At 40.9% G+C, this 27825-nt stretch overlaps 2 protein-coding genes across 10 annotated transcripts; both read left to right on the forward strand.

Moving 5' to 3' along the window:
* Nucleotides 1–3960: 3960 nt before the first annotated feature.
* On the forward strand, nucleotides 3961–11331 carry LOC103718163 (uncharacterized). Of its 2 annotated transcripts, none has more exons than XM_008806854.6 (6): nucleotides 3961–4673; nucleotides 4772–4980; nucleotides 9222–9456; nucleotides 9537–9622; nucleotides 9781–9872; nucleotides 10468–11331. In XM_008806854.6, exons 1-6 carry the CDS (start codon nucleotides 4296–4298, stop codon nucleotides 10734–10736), a joined length of 1269 nt encoding a protein of 422 aa, XP_008805076.4. In that variant the 5' UTR covers nucleotides 3961–4295; the 3' UTR covers nucleotides 10737–11331. The 2 variants fall into 2 exon arrangements, with proteins under 2 accessions (XP_008805076.4, XP_008805077.4); XM_008806855.6 differs by having other exon boundaries at nucleotides 3970–4673; nucleotides 9270–9456.
* A 3522-nt stretch (nucleotides 11332–14853) lies between these two features.
* On the forward strand, nucleotides 14854–27347 carry LOC103718162 (putative disease resistance protein RGA4). 8 transcript variants are annotated; one of them, XM_088716980.2, is made up of 5 exons: nucleotides 14854–15902; nucleotides 16063–19125; nucleotides 19220–19280; nucleotides 25111–25914; nucleotides 27025–27347. In XM_088716980.2, exons 1-2 carry the CDS (start codon nucleotides 15555–15557, stop codon nucleotides 17902–17904), a joined length of 2190 nt encoding a protein of 729 aa, XP_088573106.1. In that variant the 5' UTR covers nucleotides 14854–15554; the 3' UTR covers nucleotides 17905–19125; nucleotides 19220–19280; nucleotides 25111–25914; nucleotides 27025–27347. The 8 variants fall into 8 exon arrangements, with proteins under 8 accessions (XP_088573106.1, XP_008805073.3, XP_008805074.3 ...); XM_008806851.6 differs by having other exon boundaries at nucleotides 25863–25914; XM_008806852.6 differs by having other exon boundaries at nucleotides 19220–19274; nucleotides 25863–25914.
* Nucleotides 27348–27825: the final 478 nt, after the last annotated feature.

A 27825-nucleotide genomic window follows, 5' to 3' on the forward strand; every position in this document is an offset into this window, starting at 1 on the left:
CTTCTGCCTTTTGACGTGAAGCTTGTCTTGGAGTCGACTCGAGCTGTCTGGGAGTCGACTCGAATCTCAGACTTGAAAACTGCTCTCTGACTTTTCTTTGTGTACCTCTTGGAGTCGACTCTTACTACCCTGGAGTCGACTCGTTGAACATTGGAGTCGACTCGCGCACTTCAGGAGTCGACTCGTTGACAGGTTCTGAGATGAGGCTTTCTGTTCTTCTTTCTGTTCTCAGTCGGAGTCGACTCGTACTAGTCTGGAGTCGACTCGAGCTCGTGCCAGTGAACTTGATACGCTTGGAGTCGACTCGTGATACTCGGGAGTCGACTCGAGTCTCAGACTTTGGTTCAGCAGACTTCTTAACTTATCCAAAATACTATGAACCAAATCTAGAGACACTTGGACAGGATTTTCACTGAAACACTCAATTGAATTCATTAGTAATCACAAGATATACTCAAATGCTTTGAGCTCATCAAAATCAAATGGGGTTTTAATCAATCACTCCACACACTTAAATGTCTTAAATGAAGGATGGTAAGAGGCACTTTTGACATGTAACGGTCATAGCATTGCACTATTCACCATGTGAGGGAGATGCAATATTATTTTCTATTGGTTTAGGAATCGCGGTAATCTAAACCTTTTTGTATCTCAAGATATCCTATATAGTAACTATAGTTGATGTAGGAAGCAGATGATTACTTCTTGTTTATTCGTTTTCTTTGGGATAGGTAATTTTAAAACTACTAGGCAATTTTAACTTCATTGTGACGAATAAAAAAAAATATTGGACCTATATCACCTCTATATCGTCTCAATCCTAAAGGCAAAGCAATTGGCATGAGGTATAAGTAATATGTTGTTTAGCTGTCCATAATCCAATATTTTCATATTTTCATAAGCAGCCAACCAATGTATAAATAATGGCCCCATATTAAGCTCTATGGTTTCCTTAATATTGCATCCAAGCTTGTTGCCATTATATACAACAATTTTATTTTGCACATTGTACAGTAAGCAAGCACCTGCAACATGGGATTGATCTTTGCTACTTTGATCTTGCATTGCTTAGACTTTAGGGCAACTTTGTGATGATAATCACAATGCCCAACAATATATACTGATGCTCTCCCTCTACTCTTAGATATTTGATTAATCATCCAATAGCTCGGCTAGTTTTGGACGATTTACATCTACCGGAAAGATAATAGTGTTATAGATTAGGATGATACATACCCTATTTACTCTTAGGGATCCTTTGTTTAGTACTCAAAAATTTTTCTATTAAGGCTCACACTTTATTTATCAAGTTTAAGTGTTTGGTTATTTGTGGTAAAAAGTTTCTCTCGCATATTTATATTTTCAAAAAATTCCTCTCATAATTTTGTTCTTGGTAATTAACTTATTTCCTATTATATCTCATTTGATTATCTAGATACAAATTTCAAAGGCCAAATTCTTTGGATCCCATCATTTTTCTCAAAAAAAAATCATTAAATGGAATTTACCGATGTAACATTCAAAAAAAAAAAAAAATATTTAGCAAAAGCCTCTCATAACCTCCCTGGCATGCAACCACCAAACCAAGCTGAAGCCCCTTACCAACAATAACAACAATAATAAAATATAGTTATAAATAGTTACAGCAGAGGTATTAAATATATTTTTTTATATTTTTGAAACGCAATCTACCACCTTCGTATTTATATTTGGTTAAAGATCCAATTTTGTTTTGGGTTGATTCTTTGAAGGTTGATCCAACCCTACAAACCAAAACCAAAGAGGTGGTAAGCTGGTAGTAGGTGTAAGTCGTAGTTAGGTTTTTTTCTTTTCTTTGGTACAATGGCGCCACACAATACGTACATAAGTGCAGCTAATAAAGTTGAAAAAAAAAAGCTGGTGAAGAAAATCAGGATCCTAAAAAAATTCTCTAAAGTGATGTATCGCAATTGAGACCATCGAGTCAACTGCATTATTCGTCTTTCGATAAACATAAGTGGCCTAAAAAGAGCCATATTCTTTCGCAAGTCTTTAAATATCATGAAGCAACGACTGCTCGTCCATCCTGGGGTGCCGACCTCGAACCCACTCGAGGTTAGCCCGGCGGAGCGGGGCACGCTAGGGTAGTTCTAAATACACCCCCCCTATTGCTCAGGACACCCCCCAAAAATTAAAAAAAAAATACCCAAACTAACCTTTAGTGTAATTACCATATTGCCCTTGAAATTTTCTCAGTACACCCCCTTCCTCCTCCTCCGTTTCGTGCTCCGTTCGGCACTGGATCGCCGAACAGAAGGCTTCTGTTCGGCTGAACGGTGCCGAACAGAAGGCTTCTGTTCGGCAATCCAGTGCCGAACAGAAGGCTTCTGTTCGGCAACCCTCAACCGAACAGAATCCTTCTGTTCGGCGGAGGGGAGGGGAGGAGGGGTAGGAGGGTGGGGAGGAGGCGGCGGAGGGGGGAGGGCTAGGAGGGGTAGTTGGAGGAGGGGGAGGTGGAGGAGGAGGAGGAGGAGGGGGAGGTGGAGGAGAAGGGGGAGGAGGGGTAGGAGGAGGAGGAGGAATGGGAGCAGGGAGGAATAGGGGGTGGAGGAGGAGGCAAAGAAGGGGGAGAAGGCGGAGGGGGATGCAGAGTAAGAGGGGATGGGGATCGGGGGCGGAGGTAGAGGGGTGGAGGAGTAGGAGGAGGGAGGAGGGAGGAGGAGGAGGAGGGTGAATAGGCGGAGGAGGAGGGGAGAGGGATGAGGGGGAGGCAGAGGTGGGCGGGAAGAGGGGGAGGGGGAGGAGGAGGATGAGGAGGGGGGAGGAGGAGGAGGCAGAGGCGGGGCGGAGGAGGAGGGGAGAGGGATGAGGGGGAGGCAGAGGTGGGCGGGAAGAGGGGGAGGGGGAGGAGGAGGATGAGGAGGGGGGAGGAGGAGGAGGCAGAGGCGGGGGGTGGGGAGGGTGGGGGTAATTTAGGAATTTTTAATTTTTTAGGGGTGTCCTTAGCAAATGGGGGGGTGTAGAGAGTATTTAATTTTTTTTTAATTTTTGGGGGGTGTCCTGAGCAATAGGGGGGGTGTATTTAGAACTACCCGGCACGCTATCCTTATTTGTCTGCAAATAACAAAATATGACATTACTTTTTTGTATATTTACAAAATTGTCATTCTCCTCCAAGTCCGTCATCTCTTACAAAATGGCGGTTTTGTAAATTACTATCAATTGCTAGGCGATAAAATAGTACATCAGCCGATGACAATCTGCGACCCTGAAATTGTATATATCTACAAGAATGCTACTCGCCAAAAGCAGCTTTTTCACCACTTAGAAGGCTATTTTCGTAAATTAATTAAACAGGTTGGTCAACGTGTGAATCTATCGTTGTACGGCAAACTAAACCTTACCTTCTTCTTTTTAATAACAAGTTTGCCACGGCAGCATCCATCACCGGGGGAAGATCAAAAAAGCATGATGGCGGTAATATGATCCTGATCAGACGGTTCCTGAGTGCTCCAAAAATTCACATCAACGAGGTCGCCGACATGGCTAGGTTCGAGTCATCAGATGCTTTCATTTGGTGGACCACTTAAGTTGGACCTCACATCAAGTTCACTTCACTAGTTTCTGCACTCATCCTGATGAAATCCGAAAAAGAAACCGCGCTCTATTAACCGTCCGAATGACTCCAGATCGGAAAAATCCGGTATATTCGAGGCCTTTCGTCCGAGATCCTTCTAGAAACCCAAACCTAAGGACGCCATCGACAGTTCGATTAAGCTAGAGGCTCTAATAGAGATCCGGGGTCGAACTAAACAGGTGGACGAAAGTCACGAAACGAAGAAAACTAATATTTGAAAAGAAAATATCCTCCATTATGCGGTACCTTGATCCTCCGTCAATAAGGTAACGTTAACAACGACGATGTGAATGGACGGTCGGGATGGGAGATCTAATCTCTCGCAGAGAAATTTTAAGCGTGCGTTTGGACATTATATTGTCTTGCTGCGCGTCCGACTGTCCGCGGGGGGAGACGGGCATCCGGCTCCCGCGAGGTACGGAGGTTAATCGTCACCGGTAGTGACGGGACCGCGAAATTTCTATACGAAAAGAATAAAAGAGAGATGGGAACGGGAGGCGGAGAACCACAGGCGTCCGCTTACCCCCACTTCTTTTTCCCCAGATCCAAAACCCTAATTCCCCGATCGCCATTCCCGATATCGCGAGCTTCGACAAGAGAGACCTTCGCCCCCAAATCAAGGGTTTCGGAACCCTCTTATAGGCCTCGAATTCGTCGATTTTCTCGAATTTGACATCCGATGGCTGGCTCCGGGGGCTCCTCGTCATCGTCGTCGTCGTCCGCTCGCGGCCACGGCGTCGATCGTTTCTACAACCCCCCTGCCGTTCGGCGGCAGATGGAGCAGCAGAAGCTCCTGCAGCAGCAGCAGCAGCAGCGGCGGCGGCGGCAATCGCCGCCGCCGAGGGCGGCGAAGATGAAGGCCCGGCCGTCCCCGGTATCCTTGCCGCCGCCGGTCGAGGTGGCTGAGAACCGGGCCGAATCGGACGATTCTTCTTCGAAGCCCTCGGTCTCTTCCTCTTCCTCTTCTCCTCCGCCCCGGCCGCTGCCTCCTGCTGGGAACCTCGACCGGTTTCTTGAGTCCACCACCCCTGTCGTCCCCGTTCAGTACTTCCCTAACGTGAGGATGTTGATTTTGGCGGAAAGGAGCTATCTTTCTTGTTTCTAGGGTTGAGTATGATCTGTTTGTTTGACTAGTTGTAGTATTGGACTGTGCAGACGAGCGTGAGGGGGTGGAGGAACTGCGAGGAATCGAAGCCATACTTTTGCCTGGGAGATCTTTGGGAGTCGTTCAAGGAGTGGAGTGCTTATGGTGCTGGAGTGCCGCTGGTGTTAAATGGCAGCGACCGTGTTGTTCAGTACTATGTGCCATACCTCTCTGCCATCCAGCTATACGCTGACCCGTCGAGGCCGTCCTTGAGATTGAGGTATAAAATTTTGTATCTTTCAAAATGATGACCTATCTTGTAAGGATGTTCTTCCTGTGGTTGCTTCTCGAGCTTGAGATTTTTCATCAACTCCGATCTGTTTGATGAATTAACATTGATAAAATATAGATTTTTGTTCAGATTTTTGCATTTGCATTGCTATCAAATCTTAAGACTTGTCTCTAATGGAATTTAAAAGTCAATTGCTTAGCATGATTCTTGAAACTTTCAAACGCTGTTGTTACTACCTTGTTACTAGTGCTTCTAATGTTGGGTATGATCTAATCCTCAAATCCCGACATCATGCACATTTTGACGCCATTAGTATCCACAGCTTCATTGATTGGGTTATGGTTGTTTTCACGACTTCCATTTATCCTCTTATACCGTAATGTGGATACATAGAATATCTAATCCTCATTCTGTTTCATCGTAGAGAAAACTATGGTCATGATCAATGGGTTAACCTATTTTCTATTCAGATTTCTGCCAGTATGCCTGTAGATTTCAGTTAGTTTGCCTGTTTATTCTGCAACTTGAAGCTTGCCTGCAAGCTTGAATATTCTGGCGCATGTTATAGCCTATATGTTATTTGTCTTGAATTTCTATGTTTAGGTATGCTGCCATAATATCTTCTAGTTTTGTAGTCACCTAGATCTATTTCCCATCATATACTTGCAAATGTTCTCTATCTTTCTAGTTTTGTGGAAAGATCGAGGGCATTATCATAATTCAACTCTATTTGCAAATGTTCACTCCTCATTATCATTATTACTAAAAAATCTCTTTTTTAATGTGTTTCTTGTGAACATTGCAAAAAAAAAAAAAAAACTTTTGCTAAAAGTCTGTGCCATGCTGCATGTCATCTTATTTTGTAATTTTAAGATGAAATACTGCATTTTTATGATAGAATTTGATCAACAATTGTATATTAATGTTCAACATAAATCCCAACGCAAACCAAAAACCAAATTAGCTAATTAATGGAAAAGAGTATTATCATCTAATGGACATCTCTATTTTATTTTGTCTTGATGTATCTGCATGAAGCAAACATGCATGGTGCAACTTGGACCTTGTTACATAGGGGCTATGCTGGCAACATCAACCAACATCCTTTGTCAAATAATAAACACTATAGATCAAAGTTAGCCATCTTGGTATCTGACCTTGCCTTGGTACTATGCTGGTACAGTGTTGGTACGTTCAGTATGGGGTCGGTTCGGCGTCCTAAGACTCAGTTCACCGTCTGTACCAAGTCACAGTTCGGTATCGGTACATTTTCTTTAATACTTAATAGAGAGGGGGTTGAGTGTCAGCCTGCAAAGATGGAATGTCAGAATTCCTATAAGAAGTGAAAAAATCTACTTGATGTTTTCATCATATTACTAGAGTTTGAGACGTCTTTATGCATGTCTATAAAGCTAGTTAGAGTATTCTTCTGGATGTGTGTTTTGGAATTTGATTCATCTCTGGTTATGGCTGTATCACATTTTTTAGTGACAAAGCAGAAGCTTTTCCCACATTGTACTTGATCTAGCCTGTACCTTTTCATGTGAAAGGTTTTCTTATTGCTGATTATCTTCTTTGGCTCACAAGTTCAATATCCACACTGCACCATCTCTTGAGTACATATTTGATGCCTAATTCAACCTCTTTCAGTCTGTCCTATTCATTCTGTACTGTACCAGTACCGGTCAGCACCGGTAGGGTACAACCATAGAATTCGGTTCCGACCTCTTTGGGGTCAAAACCGAATGGCTCCTTGCCTGTACCGGTACGAACCGGTGCAATTCGCACCGGTACAAGCCCGGTACCGGCACCAGGGAAGAAGAAGAGGAAAGAAGAGGAAGAAAGAGGAAGAAAGAAGAGGAAGAAAGAGGAAGAAAGAAGAGAAGAAGAAGAGAAGAAGCTTACCTGTCGCACTAGGCCTCGGGCCGATCTCTTTCCTCGGGCCAACGAGGATCACTCGTCTTGCTCGCGGTTTTGGCCTCTTCTTTGCTCACGGGAGAAGGGGGAAAGAGCGGAGGAGAGAGGAGGAAAGAGGGGAAGAAAGGAGAGGAAGAGAGTTCGGGAAGGAGGAAGAAGAAGGGAAGGGAAAAAAAAGGGCGTCCGCGCGCGGGGCAGCCCTCTCACGCTGGCGTGAGTGGGGAATCGCTCGCGCCTGCGCGCGGTTCCCCAAGCGGGGCAGCCAGCCCACACGGCTCCGCGTGGGCATTTTAATGCCACTCTGTGGCTAAAATAGATTATTATTATTATTATTATTTTTGTCAGTTGGCCGGTTCGGTATTGGTCCCAACCGGTACCGGTCCCCACTGATATATCAGTTCGGCCGGTTCCACGTATATTAGTCCTATCATATCAAGACCCCTTTTTTTGAAATTATTATAATTCTTGTCTTCTTCTGTTTTCTGAAGATTGTCATCTGTTGTCACTAAAGCCAAAAAAAAAAGGGACAAGGATACATCCCCAATGTCCCTTGTATAATAGCGTCGCTAGTTAAGTAGAATTTTCAAATTTTATAATATCCAGGTAAGTCTTCTGCAAATTCTTGTTTAATTAATATATTTTTAAAGTGTCACTCAGACCCAGATCTGCTTTCAGTTTGTGCCTTCCTATGGGTCATTCTGATTATGTGCATTTCATTCTCTGTATTTTGTCAGTAACATCTCTAGGTCTATCTAAATTGTTCATAGAACAGACATCCTCAGGCTGTTGGGAATACAACAGATTTTTCAGATGAATCGCTAGAACAGTGGCCTGCGTACTTTGCATTCTGAGCTTTCCGAGCTTTAGTTTTATTGTGTCATCTTACATGTCCAGTTAGTTGTGGATTTCCTCTACTTACTCTAAATAGGTTTGAATTGTTTTCTCTGTTTCCTGATGTTATTAAATTCACAGAATTTTAATTCCTTCTTCATTACTCTTAAGTGAAACAATTGTGTACTATTACTGCTCAGAAATATTTAATTTGGATGTATCTCTTTGGAAGTTCAATAAAAAGGATAATAATGATCCTTTCCACATTCCTTCTGCACTCAAAAAATATGAAAAGAAATTGGCAGAAAATATTTCATGGACGTATGACACGGGTGTCAAGTGTCCAAGTGTCCAAAAGAATCTGACACAGGGATGTTTAAAAAGATGGACATAGGGATATGTCTGACTATATATGTGTGTGTTAATATGTATTGGTATATGCATATAGTGAATATGAGCTTAGCTGATGCTCTTAAGTTCATAAAATTTGGTAAAATGGCTGCTCATTGTTATGCTGAACTTGGTATCTCTCATAGAGAAGTGCGACAAATGCACACATAAAAACAGTGGCATCATCGTTTGATGTTATGAAGGGTCAAGGAGTGTCATGAAGTGCCCTAAGTGTTTGAGTTTGCTACATTGTCAAAAAAACCCAAAATTTGGACTGTCCAGGCAACACTGGGAAGATACAATGATGTGCAAGTAATTAGCTTATTTGAACACTGACAACCAACTTAGTATGCTTGTATCAAACAGTTCTAAAGGAAAGTGATAGAGTATGCTGAAAAAATTTTTGGGGGTAGATCATAATCTATCATATTATACTTAATATTCCTGATTTGAGTGGCCATGCATATGTACTTGATAGAATGTTGAAAGAAAAAGGTTGCGAAAAAGTAATTCTTAGTTCTAGAGAATGGAACAAAAAAACTGTTTTTACGTTTATTTGGACACTGGTCACCAACTAAACACATACTATAATGAATTTCTCATAAAGTATAAGCTAGTGGTGCAAGCAAGCTAAGAAGAATTGATCTTATAGTTGATCTACTGGACCCACTAGTGCTTTAAGAAAAAAATGAAAGTAAATCAATAGTTGATCATGTGCCTGAATGTCAGGTGAAGCAGTTTAGAGAGATATTGAGTGCATGCTTCATCAATCTCATGTATGTGAGTGTGGCATTTGTGTGTCAATTTTATTACAGGCCTAACTAGAGAAACCTTGGATATTCTTAACTCTGATATTGGAACATGAAACACTCGCATCTTTACCTTTTTGTAGACCCAAAAATATCTACATTTGATGGACCATAAAGTAGCATATGTCTCTCTAGAAAATAACTTGAGACACATTTTTCATTTTTCTCATGATGCTGGAACATTAAGTGCTGTGCGTGCAAGGAACAACATTTGATATGATTGCTTGGTCTTAACTGGAAATTTCTTGTCATATATTTATATTATCTCTTCATCATTTTAAGGCGACCTGGTGAGGAAAGTGATGGGGAACCTTACCTGGATACTAGCAGTGAGGACAGTAGCGAGAGTGAAGCCGATCGCTTGAGGGAAAGAATGGCATCCTTGGGGACTACGAGCCATGTGGGCCAGGAGGGCTTTCTAAGTGATGATGGTGAGGCTTGCAACCCAGCGATCCTTCCAGTATTTGAGTACCTAGAGAGGGATCCACCCTATGGAAGAGAGCCTTTGGCTGACAAGGCAAGTTTAGTCTTCACTAGTTAATAGATAACAACCGTTAATGCATCTGTCTGACCCTCTTTTCCAGACATGTGTTACAGATATCCATTCTTGCAAGTAAATTTCCAGAGCTGAAGACATACAAGAGCTGTGATCTGCTTCCCTTTAGTTGGATGTCTGTTGCATGGTACTATTTTCTTCTTTGTTAACAACCATGCTTGTCATCTTCATCTAGCAGCCACTTTATTGAGGCTATGTGCTGCTGGATATTTCTTTCTGAATCTACTTTTGTTGACTTAGTTTTTATACACCTATTGATCTCTGTGTATGATGTTTGTGCTGCAGGTACCCGATATATAGGATACCAACAGGACCAACATTAAAAGATCTGGACGCTTGCTTTTTGACGTTCCACTTGCTGGCTGCACCTCCTAAAGGTAAATGTCTTTTTTTTGGGATGAGATGTTAATGTCTTTTAATTACCGTTCCAATGCATACGCTATGGTAGAAACATATCTTACACTTATTTACTCAAGTACAACTAATAATTTAAACCTGTTGTGACACCATATGCACAATTGGATCACATGAACAACAAAGTACTAGCATTAAGAATACAAATGAATATGACTTGTTGGTGAAGTACTATCACGAGAATTTTTTTGGATAATTGATGTAGAGGGTTTGTAAAACACACTCCTCTCCCATGATTATCAATTTTCGGAGCATTCAAAATAGAGACTGCAAGGGATGCATATCTCAGAAAGCTGGAGCATGTTGATGGTTACTGGGTTGATCCTAGACCAACTTAGGTTTGAATACCATGGTGGTTAGGTTAAGCATATGAATAGGGATTCTGTATACATATGTATATATTCTCTCAAAAGTCAACAATGTGACCTTGTATTGGATGTAGATGGTCGCCTAATGCCTGCAGCTGCTGAACCATAGTAGTAGAGTTATAGATTTAGATTTTTGAGCTCATGCTGTTTCATGTGTCATATTTTTTATTATTATTTTTCTTTTTGGCAGATACCAGCAGTGCGCATATGGAGGTCCCTAACTCTTGTAGTATTAGGAATATCAGCTGCTCCACAGATAGGTCTACAAAGCTACCATTGTGTGTCTTTGGGCTTGCTTCATACAAGCTCAGGGGGTCTATTTGGATGACCAATGGACTGCACGAACGGCAGCTAGCAAGCTCATTACTGCAAGCTGCGGACCAGTGGCTTCGGCTTCGGCAAGTAGATCATCCTGACTACCGTTTTTTCATCTCCCACTACAATACATTTAGGAGGTGAGAGTTTGCGAGGTTTGTAAGTGGCACTTTCCTAATTAGATGGTGTATCGGCCAAATCATGGTACTGAACCTACGATCCTGATCGCCCATGGCATATAGTTTCTCCTCTTTTTGTCTGTCACATCAGCATTTTTTTATCCCACAATTTATATGTTTTGCATAGATATTGCTGTGTAAGATCGTTTTTTGTGGGATTTACAGAGAAAGCTTTTAGAATAAAGCTCCGTTTACTATTTCAGGCAGAAAGTATTGCATGTAGTGACATCAAACCCTAACTGACCTTAGGGTGACAGAAGTTTGTCCAAATGGGTCTGTCCACAGGTGGCAGTATAAACTGCACGGTATGGATTTTGTGCTATTGTGTTGTAGCCATTGGAGGGATAGAGGAGGTTCCCTTTTGTATTCTCCTTTGTTCTTGTTCCTTTTTCATCTTTGCAGTGATTGTTTCTGGGCTCGTGCATGACCTGATTGTGAGGTGAAGCATTACTCCTTGCGTTCGAGTGCATAACTTTTGCATTGAGGTACCTTAGGAGTGTAACTGGAGATTGTCTGTGGAGCTAGGGAGTGTGGAGCTGTATGATGAACAACTTGATTTGTTGGAGGGGAAGGGAAACAGTTGTAAGAATTCCATGAGCAACTAAAATAACTGAAGTTCTGTGCTTGCTGTTTTTAGGAAATTTGGACAGCTCTTATCTGTTGAGGTAATGAATTGACACGACATGAGGCATGTTGGATTGCATCACGTAAGACTTTGTTGCAAAGTTGAAATAACCTGCCTGATAAAAATCAAGAAGGGGAGTGTTTGGAGGTCTTCGACAGTTTGGCAATTCCAGCTTGCTGGAATAAATATTTTGCCTATAAACAAATGTCACACCTAAGCACATGATCATTTCAACTGTTAGTTACTTTATTGATGATGCACTCATGCATCCTAGTTTTGTGAGTTGTCATCTTATTATTTCCTGGATAATTGCTTAATAATTGCTATAATAACACTTTATGAATGGATATTTATTGTCATCTTATTATTTCCTATTTTTTGAAAAATAAGAAAATATATATTCAGGAAAAGAAAAAAAGAAATCTATGAACTGATCTCATTACAAATATCCGTTCTATGAATAGAACTTTTGTGCATTGCGATCAACATATGCAAGGACAGGGCGGAGATCAGGAGGTCGATGGGGTATCCTAGGTGGCGTTCTTAAACTTTTCTTTATGATTTATTCTAAGTATAATGAAGATTTAACTCCTTGCTCTAAGAAAAAGATTCAATATGTAGAATTTTTTTCTTAATTCTACTTTGGTAAACATTTCATATATGAGGGGTTGCCCTCTGTATCAGGCATGTGCGCGCGTATTCCAATTACACGGACCATGGATAAGTGGAAACTATCCCCGATTTTTTTTATCCTCATTCCAATCGGGCTCTAGGTATACTAGATGTACGTGTATGATGCTGTGATGGAATTACAATCATGCATCAAATGAGCTTTTCAGCGATGTACCCTGTGCCTTCGCATGCGCCCTTGGAGAATCCGATGTAGACTCTGCCGCCGTCGTCGACGAGGAGGATCGGGCTCCGCTCCTCCCCTCCTCCGCCACCACCAGCGATGGCGGCCGACAACGCTCCGCTGAAGCCCCGCAATCCCTCCTATTTAAGCTGACGACTCGCCTCCATCGATGTCTCTCGCGGTACCTTACCTTTCTTCAAAGTAGATCACGAAACCCTAGAATTCCTTTTGGAATTTTTTTCTAATTTGGTTCTAATTTTAGCTGATGATTCTCGTGGATGATGCCGGAAGGGCATTCCTGTCGATAATTCAAGCGCCTTGCTTCGGGGGGACCCTAGCGGACTTCGTGATGTCTTTCTTTCTCTTTTATCTTAGCGACTCTTTTGCCTATTTATCACGTCCAAAATTATAATCAGCATGTTTGATTCCCTATTGGAGGCAAATCTTGATCCATCTATTTATTTATTTTTTTGGTGGTTTTTAAAAGGTAAAACTAAGTTACTAATTTCTTAAGATACATGATTACAATCAACTATCTCCTGTTCTCTCTTGTTAAATTTCAAGAATTGCCATTATTAATCCTCCTCAAAAGTACTATTTTCCAAGTTCCCATCAGAAAATGAGCACCAATAACAATTCCAGATGCAAAAAAAAAACATAACCCAAACAATAACAAATTAACTATACATATATAAACTATCATAAACCCAAAAAAAATAAGAAATGAATTTTTTTGGCTTCCTTTTTTTTAATGTAATTTGCTCATGCTTGATTTTTTTGTGCGCCTAATTTACTTGTAGTATTTTTCCTTTTTTATGCATTGTGATTTTTTTATTATGCTTTTGAATGGAATTTTTTATTTTTCCTTTTTAAAGATTCCAATGAAAAATCTAACTCGGAATTTTTTTTAAGTAAGGCACGATTTTTTTTTCTTTTTTTAAAAGTTTCCATAAGAAATAAGAAACAAAATTTTTTTTTGGTTTACTTTGTGCATGACTTTTTTGTATGCTAATTTATTTTGTGTAAAATTTTCCTTTTTGGAAAGTCTTTTTTGAATGGATTTTTTTTTTTGTGGATAGAGAAAATATTACAAATGGATTTTTTTTTGAAGAGAAATATTACGAACGGATTCTCTTTTTGAAGAGTCCTGCTTTGAATTATTTTTTTTATTTCTCATTTCTTAAGGGTCCTTTTTGAAGAGTGCTCCTTTTTTTATCTTTTTTATGCATTGGGAAACAAAATCTAACTTGTGGATTTTTATTTTTTATTTTTTTTATGCATGCATAAACAAAATCATGATTTTTTTGCACTAATTTACTCTTAGTTTTTCCTTTTTCAATTTTTTCTTAAGAAGCATCTCTTAAGAATCAATGTAAGAACTTCTGAGCAATAAGTGTTACAAATAGGACAAGCTTCAGTTACTTGCATTAGTAAATATTTTAGTTGGTTGTTATAGATGATATTTGTATCAATAAATTAGCAACGTGGCCTCTTCTTCAAAACCTTCTATCTTAATAAGGACTCCTAAAAATTCCTTATTCTTAAGAAAAGTACTAGATTCTAATTGATAGGTTTTGCTTTTTCATATGATGCATGATCTTAAAAGGGCAGAGTCTCCATGTAGTTTGCAAGGTCTCTGGATTTCATAAAATTTAGTAGATATTTGGATCCTTTTGGAAGATGCTTAGTAATCTTGAAGGAAAACCAACTTATGCTTTTCAATAAACTAGTGTTGAGCTTATGAAATATATGTGAGAAGTAGATTGGATGGTTATGACATTTTTATGGTTCAAGATGTTCATATTAGGTTATGGATCTTTTAGCAATTTCGAGGGACAGAACCTGTCCTACATGTCTCATGCAAAAGAGAGCTTAAGCAGCCAGCAAAGCAACATACGTTCATAAAAATTCATTTGACAAGGACACATGCATACGAGAGGTTAGCCAAAATTTTTCAAGTTAAAAAATAAGGTTATAAGCATAAGATTTGACATATATAATGATATTTAAAACTAAGCCATCTCAAACACCACAAATTTGAAAATATTAAACTAAGCCAATATGCAACTTCATTAATCCATTTTGAAATTTTAATCATAAAAAAAAAACACCACCTAATATGCTACCTATTTAACTAACAAGTACACTAATTTCACAAAATATGAAAAATTACACAATCATTATAGAAAAATTAAAATATTATCACACTAGACCTCAATTAGGTAACTGAACCGGCCCAACTAGATTTAAATAAATAAACCGGTTATTAAATTAGTTCAAAGTGGATCGGGTCCGATAGATTAGTTTTATCAAATTAGCCATGGAGGTTCACTGTGCCAAACCTACTGCATTCGAGCAATAGCTTGAAAAAAGGACAAATGAGAGAGAGAGAGAAGAAAATTATCCCAAATTTCGACAAATTTTTTCGTATCCTCCCCCAATCGCCCCCAAATCTTCCCACTGACTTCTAATCTTGCTTTTTTCGCTCGATTTCAAAGTCTGAATTCTAAAGTGCTAATCATCCATCTAGAATTTTTTAGGGTCTCTCGAGGTCTGGATTTACGGCTACGATCACTGCCAGCCATGACAATGGGGATGGTAACAATGCTGAGGCGGGAGGTGGGACCCACCACCACTACCTTGCTGATTGCACGGTGATGATTACACAACTCTCAAAGCGTAATTGGATGATCCGACGGTCACAAGCCCGTAGGAAACCCACCAAATTGAACGCTGCTCCCTCCAAATCTCAAAGCACAATAGAGACCCCTGCTCGTACAAATTGGACGCGGATCAAGGAAACCCACCAAATTGTTCGACTGGCGGCACTCCCTCCCCGTCTGGATCGCGTCGCACGTGCTGCTCCCCGTCTCGTACGCTTCCGCAACTCCCACCCTCAAGCTTCGTCGCTTCGTCTTCCTTCCTGCCCCGTCCCACATGCCCCAAATCCCAAATCCTGTTTCCAGTCTACCGGGGGAAAAAAAAAAAATCCTGCCTCTAGACATTATTTTGGGCTTACACATCTCAAGGCGAAATAAAAATGATCCAATAGTCGCGGGCATAGATCTCAACGTTTTTTTTCTTTCTTTTGAATTTTCGTTTATTTCTGTTTCTTCATTTTTGTTTTCTTTTTAATTAGTGAGTGGTAAGATTTTCCGCTTGCTTGAGTAACGTTATCAAGAGCTGTGCTTTGCTCGCCATTGACTTGACCCCGGCTCACTCGTTCCGCGAACGAAAGCCAAAGCCCTCTTCCTTGTTTGCCGTGTCTGATCCGAGCAGAGCAAGGAGGAAACGAAGGTTGTGCAATGGCGAGCGCTTTCCTCTCTTCCATCCTATCAACAACCAGCCAAGTACTGGGCTTTGTTCGGAGATCGGCAGTCTCGCCGTCTTCATCATCGGATCCACGCAGCAGTGTCTTGAAAGATCTGGAGAAGCTGGAGAGAACATTGAAGAGGATCCAGGCAGTGCTCCATGACGCGGAGGAGAGGGAGATACGAGACGAATCCGTCAAGCTCTGGCTCAAGGAGCTTAAAGAGGTGGCTTATGAAGCAGACGACGTGCTGGACGAGTACCAGTACGAGGTACTGCGAGCCCAAGTGGAAGGCCGAGCTTCCCGCAAGGGCAAGCGAGTGGAAGGGGACGATGAGGAAGAGGTAAGTGGTTCTCTTTCCACCTTGGTGGTTTCAATTCCGGACGGCATGGGGGATAAAATAAGTATTTTAAAGTATTTAAATCATCTAAAATACAGGGGATAAGGCTGGTTTATTTTTTTTGAAAAAATTAAATCTTTTTATAAATTTAAAACTCCAACAGGTTTCAATTCCGGAAGGCATGGGGGATAGAATCAGGGAGATCAAGGAGAGGTTCGATGAGATCTCGCAGGATCGGGAACGCCTCCATTTAAAGGAGGAAGATGGAGAGCGACGGGTCCTCGAAGCTCCGTACCCCGCGCCAACCAGCCACATGGTGGAAGAGTCGAGTATTTATGGAAGGGAACGCGACAAGCAGGAGGTAATTAATTTGCTGTTTTCCGAGGGTGTGGGAAATGGTGTCTCCGTCATTCCGATTGTCGGCAAGGGGGGACTGGGAAAAACCACCATCGCCCAGTTGGTCTACAACGACCCCAAGGTAAAACAATATTTCAATCTAACTGGATGGGTTTGTGTATCCAATGATTTTGATGTTCCAAGGCTAACAAAGGCCATCATTGAGTCTCTTCCTGGAAGTTCATGTGATTCTACACAACTAAGCAAGCTTCAAGATACTCTCAAGGAAAAGCTGAAGGGGAAGAGAGTGTTGCTCGTGCTCGACGACGTCTGGAATGATCAGCAAAGCCGTTGGGAGTCCTTAAGAAACCCCTTCGTTGGTGCAGAAACGGTGAGAATTATCATGACCTATAGAAATGATTCGGTCGCCGAGATCATGCAGACAGTGCGTCCTTATCATCCTGACTGCTTGTCTCCAGAGCAGTCTTGGTCATTATTCAGACATTATGCATTTGATGGTCAAGACCCTGTACAACAACCAAGCTTAGTGGATATGGGTAAGCAGATTGTCGAGAAGTGTTCCGGTTTACCATTGGCTGTGAAGTCACTAGGAAGCCTTCTGAGATGCAGGGTAGATGAAGATAGCTGGATGGACGTCATACAAAGTGATATATGGAAAGTCGACGAGAAGAATGAGATTTTGCCAGCTCTTAGATTAAGCTATAGCCGCATGCCAGCACATCTAAAACCTTGTTTCGTTTATTGTTCCATGTTTCCCAAAGATTATAAGTTTGACAAAGATGAATTAGTCAGATTGTGGATGGCGCAAGGTTACATCCAGACATCTAGAGGTACAAGAAGAATTGAAGACATTGGCAATGAATACTTCAATGACTTGCAAAGAAGATCGTTCTTTGATTTCGATTCTTCCGAGTTTTTTAAGATGCATGATATGATACATGATCTAGCGAAATCTATTGCAGAAAATGAGTGCTTGGCAATTGTGGATAAGAAGCTACGCAGTCTCCCCGATGAGGTTCGCCTCGATAAGGTTCGCCATTTATACGTGGAATTGGGAGATGAAGAGGAATTTGTGAAATCACTGCACTCGTATAATTTTAGCGCCTTACGGACCTTGTTATTATGGGGCTCTACAGTTTTGTTGGCAAAGAGAAATCACTGCGCTCGTATAATCCCAAAAATAATCAAGAATCTGCCGCTACTAAGAGGTTTACGGACCCTACAGTTTTTTTGGGAAAGGAAAGATGAGATACCAGATTTATTCGGGAACCTGAAGCACCTACGCCACTTATATATCCAATCTCATTATATGGAGAAGGTCCCTGAATCAATATGCCTCCTTTATCACCTACAGACATTGGTACTTCATTGCCCGTGTCTTGCAGAGTTACCTGATGGCCTACGTAACCTTACTAGCCTACGATACTTTAAACTATTCACAGATCGTATTAAAAGGCTGACTGGAACAGTTTGTCAACTCCGCAACCTACAGATGTTGGTTCTTAATGGGTGCACGGATCTAGAAGAGTTACCCAGTGGCATAGGAAGCCTTCCTAACCTCCGCCACCTATATTATCTGAACACTAGAATTCTCTGCCTGCCAGCTGGAATTGGAAAACTAAAAAATCTTCAGATGTGTGGCGCTTAGGGGTGCAAATGGGTCGGGTCGGGTCCTAGGTGACCCCGATCCGACCCCGTTTTTTGTTCGGGTCCCAATTTTGGATCCGGACCCGACCCGGTTGAAGATCGGGTTGGGTCGGGTCGGGTCCGAGTCGGGTTCGGGTCGGATCCGGGTCTGATTCGGGTCGGGTCCGGGTCCGATCGGATCCAATTTTTTTGTGCTTTTGGGAAAAAATTTGGGCAAATCTAATTTGGTCATATCATAATTATGAGGTGCTGGGTGACCCATGACTTGAAAGACGTTGCAATTGAGCTCCAGTCAGAATAGATGACCCATGACTTACTAACTAAGTCGGTCTACAAGCCAAATTTCATATCATACTATTTTTTATCTATATGACTGATTGGACGGAACTCGGTGTCTCCCAGCTCCCCTCTCACGAGGACAAAAAAAATCCCAGACCTTCTTCCAAAATCCAATTCCATTACAGAAAACTGGCACATGACCCATATTCAGTTGCAGTGTTCCCTCACTTTCTCCCTTCAAAAGTTAAAAGAAACAAAAACCAAAAAACAGAAGGAAAAAAAAAAAGGCAGCTACCGAGACACCAGAGGTCTCAACAGTGTAATAGATCGAGAGAGAGTCCTGACGGGCCGACGTTCCTTTGGATTCTGTGAACCTATGCTTGTTGCTAACTTGCTATCCTCCCACACTGACCAACAGTACCACAACCCACGCCAAAAAAAAGAGAAAAAGAAAAAGAAAAAGAAAAGACTTTCTTTTGCTTTTCCTCTCTCTCTCTTCGGGTCCATTCGGGTCGGGTCGGGTCCGTTTGGTAAACCCAGACCCGACCCAGAAAATAATTCGGGTCCAATTTTAGGACCCGACCCGGACCTGCGGGTCCTAAAATTCGGGTCGGGTCGGGTCTACGCGGGTCGGGTCGGGTCAGGTCACGGGTCGACCCAACCCATTTGCAGCCTTAGTGGCGCTTATAAAGTGAATGGTGGGATGTCGGTCTTCCCAAATCTTCATGGCTCAGGAGCATGGTCAATATAGAGGTAGCCAGGGATGCCGGTCTTAAATATAAGCATAAACTTGAGAAGTTGTTTCTACATTGGAATGCGGTTGACTGCAAGTATCATCTGGGGATGGTAGATGAGGGATTGCAACATGGGTCAATTTCTACTGCTCGCGCTTCCTTCTGGTTGCTGATCGCAGTCCTCGGTACATAACAATGCAGAATCATCGGTAAGAATTGACGCAACCCTATTAAATCTATTTTTAACTTTTTTTAACTAATAAAAAATTTTAAGTTTTTTTATTCTCTTTTGTTTTGATACAGAATTGAACATGTGCTGGCATGGTGCGCACATTGCGCCGGTAGGTGTCTCGCAAGGGTACGGGTACGGACATCAAAATTTCTGTCAATATTAACCAAATTGCTGTAATCTTCCTAAAATATATAATGTGTTAAATACAAAATTAGTTTCCTCTCCAACTTGATTGTTTATTGGCATTATCTTAGCATTAATTATTTTTTAATTTTTTGGAAAAATGATCTTGACATCAATGCCTAAATGATCTTACCCGGTAGCACCGACAATGCTATGGGTTTAGGTCACAAGCATCTTCTGGTATGGTTTCTCCACTATTGTGGTTGTCTTTGTTGAAAAGTATGGTTTATAAGGCGAGTGTAGCTTCTAATTGCTACTTAGCTATGTTTTATAGCGTGCAAATTGATGATAGCACAAGCAATCTTTTTTTTTCGGTCATGACACATATACAAGCGTATGCATGGACCTTAATTTTAACATGCTTATATAAAGGTCTGGAATTTTATGTGTTCTTTGAACCCATTCATGAGGAACTATTAGTAGTTCAAAACACCGCAAGCACCAAATCCAATTTGAGCAGCTAGTTGTTCATGGTAAGTGATGGAATCTACCAATCAATAATGTGATATGATATATTCATTTAGCTGAGTTTCACTATCTTAAGAACATTGTACAACTATGGTAAGGATTCCAAATTATGGGCAATACATGAGTTTATTAGGATATGGAGAAACTTCGAAAAAATCAGAGATCGTCCTAAATAAGAATACTTGATGAAGGAGGATCCATAAAGCCAACTCAAAATAGTTGTAAAAAGGCTTCATGATTATGATGAGTATGACATGAGCTTACCAGGCTATACAATAACCAAAGCTACCAGAATTTAGAACACATCAAAATTTGTTAACATGCGTCTACAAGTATACATTTGACAAATGTGGATCTTAGGAATGGTCTTAGGATGACCAACATTCTAGGGATAACTTGTCATGTGTGTGCCCCTCATTCCTTGTTCTAAAAAAAAACGAAAAAGAAAAAAAAAGAAGCAACCTACCTATTATAGATCTTTGTTCAAAAACTGCTGGTGAAGCCTACTTATCAGATGATTGTTTTTTGTCCACAAATTTACTAGTTAGACCTCTTGTTCATACATAATCAGGGTCGGTCCAAGCCTTAGACGATTGAGGCAGTCGCCTAAGCCCCGATCCAAAAAAAAGGCCCACTGCAGTGTCAGCCGCCTATGTCCTGTAATCGCCTGTCGCTCAACAGGCTATGGTCCATAGCAGCATAGCTGGTCTTCTACACCAGCTCATACCGTCTCAATCCCATCGTTGCGATAGCGGCAGAGCTAGGAATAGGGTTACAGGCTAGTCGTCGCTCCTAGTCTGTCTCCCCCGTTCACCTATCCCTCTTTCTTGGTGGTGGAGTTGAATCTCGTTTTGGTCTCTTGATTGGGAGTGGAGAAGAATGGGCAGTGATAACCGGAGAGAAATCTGGCGGGTTTTGGTCGGGTAAGCTGTGAAACAGTTAGATTTCTTTCTTCTTGGTTAGATATTTCTGGAATTTTATTTTGATCTGGTTTTTGTTGGATTTTGATGGGATTAGTGCTTGAAAGCTTGATTCTTGCTTAGATTTTGTACCGTCTTTTGATAAAAGTCTCCGAATGAGACAAGAGATTTGGTTTACCAATTCCTTTTGCTAGTTTGTCTCCTCAAGAAAAGACAAAAAGAATATATGTTTTGTTGAGTTGGAAGGGAAGGGAATCGATCTGTGGATATTAAATTAACGTTGTTTGAAAAAAGAAAGGATGGATCTTGGTGGATATCTCTTGTTTAAAACAAGTGGAAAAGGAAGGAGAAAGAGTAGATTTTGATGAAGGAAGAAGCTTGCTGTTCCTTTTCTTGATTTAGATTATCTTGGTTGTTGGATTTGACTTTCTGTTTTGAATAATGAGCCACGTCTTCTTCGATGATCTGTTATTCAGTTTGGAATGGTTAAAGAAAAACTCTTTTGGGTGGACTTGAAAGAACTTATGCCTTTTGTTTATGCTGAAACTAAGGGCTTCTTTTTGAATGATTTAATTCTCAATTTTCACAAACTTCAGCGATCAAACTTCTTTTCCTTCTTGTCAATAATGTGCAAAAAGAAGTAGAAAAGATGACCTGATTAGCAAGCTAAATTACCCAATGGTTTCTCACGGGAGTAGGAGAAAAGAGAAGTTGATGCATAGTCTGTAAAGCAACTGGATGGAAAACATCAAGTAGGAAGGTCAAAGTGACAACTGCTGATTAGCTGGTATTTGGCATAATGGCATCTTTTCTTTTCACTATCTTTTCTTGTCGGCATTTTCTTCATATATAATCCTGTATTTCTGAAGAGTTCCGTGCCCTCTTTCCTTCTCTTGGTGTGTAACTCATAATTGCATTTTATGTGATCACATCAGTTTTGATTCTTTTATGCCACATTCAGGAACTTCATTATTGGTCCAATTTTCTGATTGTGTCAAGGTTTTTTGTTTAATTTTAGAAAATTAAATTCTTTGAATGAAGAGGATTTGAAAAACTGTTGTCTTAATCTTGAAAACATTTTAAAGCATAGTGAATATTCTGATATTGATGGTTTTGATCTGTTTTAAGAGTTAAAAGTTTTAAAAGAGGTTTTACAAATAGAAACTAGTACCCCTATTGATACGTTAAGTTTTATAAAAAAAATAGATTTTTTTTTTTTAAATGCATGCATTGCTTACAATATATTGTTAACAATACCTGTAACAGTTGCTTGTGCTGAAAGAAGTTTTTCAAAATTTAAGTTGATAAAATCTTATTTGTGGTCAATTATGTCACAAGAAAGATTAAATGGATTAGCTATATTATTGATTAAAAATAGTATTGAATAAATTTTGAGTACAAAAGTTTGATTACTAATTTTGCATTTCAAAAAGCTAGACGAATTATTTTAAATAAAATTTTAAAGTATTGTGCACTTATTTAGAATTTTTTATTATTTAAAAAAGGCCTTTTTTAGTGAGTTCGTCTTAGGCTCCCAAATGCATTGGGTCGCCCCTGTACACAATACATGCAGCGACCTTCTTATCTGAGAAATCCTAATGGATGAGAGATCCTTATCAACAGATGTTATATGGTTGCTAGTGCTCTTATATGTATTATATGCAGAAACAACCAACAAATCTATTCCATATAATATTCAGGCAATGCAGATATCTATAGCTTCTATTTGGCCGCTCAGGCAGGGGGGCTCGGGGGTTCTGTCTTTTTTTCTAGAGCTGGATAGTCTGTGGTACGCCCTATTGATGGCGAAGTATGGTGGTCATTCGATGCGGGGGGAGCTCCGGAGTGGGCGACACTATTCCTTTATTTGGCGAGAGATTTGCTCCTGTGTGCCCTCAGTGCTTCCGGCGATCAAGTGGATGGTTAGGGATGGGCAGTCCATTGATATTTTGGAGGATCGGTGGCTGACAGAGCTACCGCTCAGTAGGCTGCCGACGATGGTTGATTCTACGAGACTGGTCGGTCACAGAGTCAGGGATCTGATGATCCCTAGCGAGGGCCGGTGGGATGAGGCCGTGATCAGGGAGATTTTTGGGACACAGCTTGCAGAGCGGGTGTTGGTCATTCCGATACCTCAGGAGGGGCTGTATAGGCAGGTGTGGGCAGCGACTAGGTCAGCTAGGGTGAGGGCATCTGATGTACAAACGTTGTTGGGGGGTGAGCCGGCCAGACATTGTGAGGGTAGGTGGATTTGGAGGATGCAGGCTCATCCGCAGGTGGCACTTTTCATTTGGAAGGTGGTCTGGGGCTGTTTGCCGACCAGGAGGATGCTGGCCAGGAGGGGGATGGGGGTGTCTTCGATGTGCATGGACTGCCCGGAGTTGGTGGAGACTATTAGCCATGTGCTTTTTGAGTGCCCGCGAGCAGCTCAAGTCTGGAGGAGGGCATCTTTCTCCTTACCAGGGCTTACCTTTGGTGTGGGAGATTTTCTACGGCAGATGAGGACCGCCTTACGATCGCTGAGCACTGCCGGATGCGGTACTGCTGCGGTTTACCTGGCGTATCATATCTGGCTGGACAAGAATGCCAGAGTCTTTGAGGGTAGAAGGGTTCCCCTGAGGTCCGTTGTAGAACGGGCTCTCTGTTAGGCAGTGGAGATCATGGAGGCCACTGAGTTTGATTCATCTGGGATAACTAAAGACATCTGGGACCCCCTCTTCGCTACCACAGCGTCTGGGTTTGTCTTTGTCTCTTGGGAGCCCCCACCCCCTGGCTACCTAAAAGTGAACTTCGATGGAAGCTTGCCCGGCGGTGTCGATCGGGCGAGAGTGGCTTTTATCATCAGAGATCATGGCGCCAGGCTGATTGCAGCAGGGGTTGCCGCTCCTTCGAGGCCTCGGCTTTTGGAGCGAAGCTTAGGGCAGCCTGGGAGGGGCTTTCTTATGCGAGATATGTTTTGCAGGCGGGCTATATCATTCTGGAGGGAGACTCAGCTTTCCTGATAGCGCGCTTCAGGGAGGTGGGGCGGGAGGAGGTGGAGCACCCGCTTCTAAGTGATATTCGCCGGATGCTACGGGAGTGCTGGATTTTTCAGGTTGGGCATGTCTTTCGGTAGGCGAACCAGGCGGCTGACTGGGTCGCCTCCTTCGCTGCACACCACTCCGGAGAGTTTTTTTGGACTCAACAGTCTTCTGTTCCTTTTGCTTTACGTTGTTTGCTTGATGTTGATGTAGCTGGCAGTGCTCATGCTAGGGTAGTGTGAGCTGCCGATTCACCAAAAAAAAAAAAAAACGACAATGGAAAGGCCGAAAATGAAATGTAGCAAACATGGAGAAACTCAATTCAAATGAATCCAAGGCAGCCATTATCCGGAACTGAGGCAGGATATGTCAATGGAAATTCTGATAATCTTGATGCAGAACCCCAACACAGTGTGCAACAGCCAAATAAATTACTTGCATTTCACACTCAACAAATAAATTGCATATGTTTTAGTATAAACTATTGTTGATTCCATGTTTCAGAACTTATTACCCTGAGATGAATTAAAGTAGGAATTCATGGAAGCTCATCCTAATTGAGTCGCAAAACAAAGTTCATGACATCCGATGGTTGTCATGACATTATACTTAACCTTGATACCTTTTCTGTGATTACCTGTAATATATTAACCTTGATACCTTTTCTGTGATTACCTGTAATATACATGCTACCAGGAAATTACCATCAAAGTTTAATGAAATATTGAGGAAAAAAGGCTCAAACTTGGAATAGAGATTTCACTCTATAATGCATGTGATCAGCCAAAAACTTAAGAAATTCTAGCCAAATGCTGCTTCAATTTGTATATTCCCCTGCTTACTATTTTCCCACAGTAATTGCACTTTACCTTTTTCTTTCTCTCATCTTGAGCAACACCATGTTCCCATCCAGGGTCGGTAAGCCCTGTTAAGTGAAGCGGAACCATCTCTTCAACCATTAAGCATGTAGCACAACAGCTTCAGCCTTTTGCACCCTATGATCTAGCTTCTACAAAATTGGAAAACATAGCACACCTACGGTAAAACTTGAATCAAGAAGAGATGTTTTCCTGAGATCACTAGTAATTGTTGAGAAATTTTGTCATTAACAGCATCCTCATAAAGATCTTGGCAGCAAGCCAGGAGAAAAAAAAGAACAGGAAACATTTTTTTCCTACTCATGAGTTATCGTAAGACTAGAAAGAAGGAAGAAGAATGTTGAGACATTGTGTATTTGGGCCTGCACACACACATATGTAGTATTAAGTAGCATGAAATAGATATGTTTTGATTATGCGAAACATCCATCCACAACTCTCATTGTAACTCTTCTGATGTTACTAACATTTAATTCATGTATGGTTTGTCAAGGAATATGCAACTGTGTATACTGAAAAGTATCCGGATTGTTCAACAGAGAGGAAAGAGCTGTACTACATGGACTCGGGTTCATGTGCTGGGTGCGGCTGCATGTCTGTGTCTGATCCTTTCAATACCTATGAATTTCTCCTCGTGGAGCCATATCTGAGTGTCATACCAGCGTCCATCTCCATGTCTGAGTGTCATACCAGTGTTCATGTGTTGGGTATTACATTGGGGACTAGAAATAAAACTTAGATATTATGATTTTTGGTTTATAAATGTCATTAGCATCCTAAAAGTGAGAAGCAAAACATGAAACAGAAGTAAGAGAAGAAGCTCCATTGCTTGATGTAAAAAGAAAGCAACATTTAATTGGTTGGTTAAATTCTGCATATCATAATTACTGAAAGTAAATTTATGTAAGAAAACATGATACAAAAGTTTACCTGCTCTAGTTCATGCCAACTTTCTGCCAGATTAATCCATCACAAATATTTTGTAGTGTTGTGGAGATTTTAAGATGAGCGTAATATTGTTTTGACGTCAAGACCTCACTAGTGAAATATCAAGGTCAACCATGCCCTGACCTGAAACCATCCAGTAATACATATACTATGATCTCTAAGATGAAGATATCCACAAAAAGACCTCAATATAGTGGAAGCTGGAAAAAAATCATGCAGCCTGAAAAATCACTACTTCCTTGCCTCTTGTGTATTGTTCTTTGCTTGGTTGATATTCTGGTATTTCTACTATTGCAGATTCCTTGATGAATAACACCTCCACTTTGCAACTCCGGGAGCCAAGAAACAGGTATATTCTCCAAACGAAACCCTTGAGCACAGCTGAAAACTCTCACTTAAACCTGTTTTAACCGGCAAACATAGTCAATCCAAAATATGCCAAAAGAAACACAAGTCCTCAGTAGAAACAATGGAAGATAACAAAGGATAAAAATGGAACATGTTGAACAGCATGGAAATTTACAGCCTCCTGACAAACTGCAATTTCAAAAAAGTCAAAAACTAAATTAATATAGTCCATCAATGTTCTTATGTTCACTGCTTCAGGTCAGTGATTCATATGTGATCAATTTTCTATTAAGCATGTATAAAACACAAAGGAACCAAAGAGCCTTATTAAGTCCATTCAAGTGTAACTTAAAAACTTAGAGGAACGTAAAGTAACTATTGTAGATACCTACCAACAAGAATATTTCTGTGCAAGTACATAACTAGCTGACATTGTATAATCATTATACAGATGAACTGCAATTTATTTATTTTTGATTGGAAGCAGACTAAGTGAACATTCTTACAAAAGACTGCTGCCAATTATGACCAGCCATTATACACATTGAGCTACATGTTTCTAACAACAGGAATTTCTGCCTTTTTCTCCTAACTCTGATATATATACTGCATGGTGTCATCACTCCAAGACATGGCATCAGATGATAAAAATCAAAAAAAAGCATCCCAGTGCAAGAGGTTCCCGCCACTCCTGCGTCTAGAGAGGGTCAGATATATGTAGCTTTACCCCTACGAGCGGAGAGGCTATTTTCATATTTCGAATTCATGACATCCAAGTCACAATGGACAAATCTTATTGTTGCATGGGATCGGATGATAAATTACCTAAATAATTTATGTTCTTGGTAGTAACAAATAATGTGTCATGTTGTGTTAGATTGGGCAATCTTTTGGTTTTGGCTTGAAATTTGTAGCCTTGTATACTGAGAACTCGACTAGGCTGCTTACCTAATACCAGTCATGATAGTGAAATTAGGTTCTTTACTCTTTCTAATTGCATACCATTGCATTCTTTTTTGCTTGTTTTGCTGCTAAGACTATAATATTGTCATCTTTGTAATTTCTCACCAAGAAGTTGACTATGATGCTCGTCTAAATTGTCTCATTGTAGTGAAAACAAGCTGTAGTTAATAGGTGCCCTTCAAAGAAGACCCCGCTCGTCCCATCCTCCCGTTTTGGTTGCAACCATGCCTAAGATGATCGAGGAGATTGAATGATTACTCAAGGCAGGCTTTATCTGGACCAGATGGTCAACCATACAGAATGATCTCCCAAGTGGTTTGGACGTCAGAGGAAGCTGCAAATGAATATTCTATATTTCACTTGGAGAGGTCCTCTTTTCTCATTTGTGTGGTCGCTTTAGGGACTATATGCTTTCAATCAAGAGTATGAAATGAAAATTTTAATTGGGAGGTGGAGGTTTCCATGTGGCCATTGCATTCTTTTTGCTTTCTCTACTGCCATCTTTTTCTAATTGAAAACATAGTGGACTAAATGTGTCTCAATGAGTGTCTTGTGACCTATAAGAAAAATAAAGGAAGAAAATTATATTTTTGTCATGTACAGAAGTAGCCTTTATATGGTATTAGGAGGCTGACGAAGTTTGGTAAGGCCGACTAAGTTTGGCATAATTAATCTTTGTGGAGGCCGACTAAGTTTGGCACAATCAATCACATTAGAATCAACAATGATTCTAACATGACCATTGTATTCTGTTTGCTGGTTCTGCTGCTGTTTGAGAGTACGCTGTTATCTTCTTTGTGATTTCTTGCATTAAGTGCATATGTGCAATTAATGTTGTATTAAGTCACCAAAAGAGAACACTTCATTAAACTTAGTTTACTTTCCAACAAACTAATAACCATGGTTCATGTAGATTGATGTCAATCCATTCAGAAGGCCATTTATGTTG

Source organism: Phoenix dactylifera, chromosome 2, assembly GCF_051530095.1.
Source record: "Phoenix dactylifera cultivar Ajwa chromosome 2, Ajwa_hap1_PhDact_Kaust_v1.1, whole genome shotgun sequence".
NCBI classification, from domain to species: Eukaryota; Viridiplantae; Streptophyta; class Magnoliopsida; order Arecales; family Arecaceae; genus Phoenix; species Phoenix dactylifera.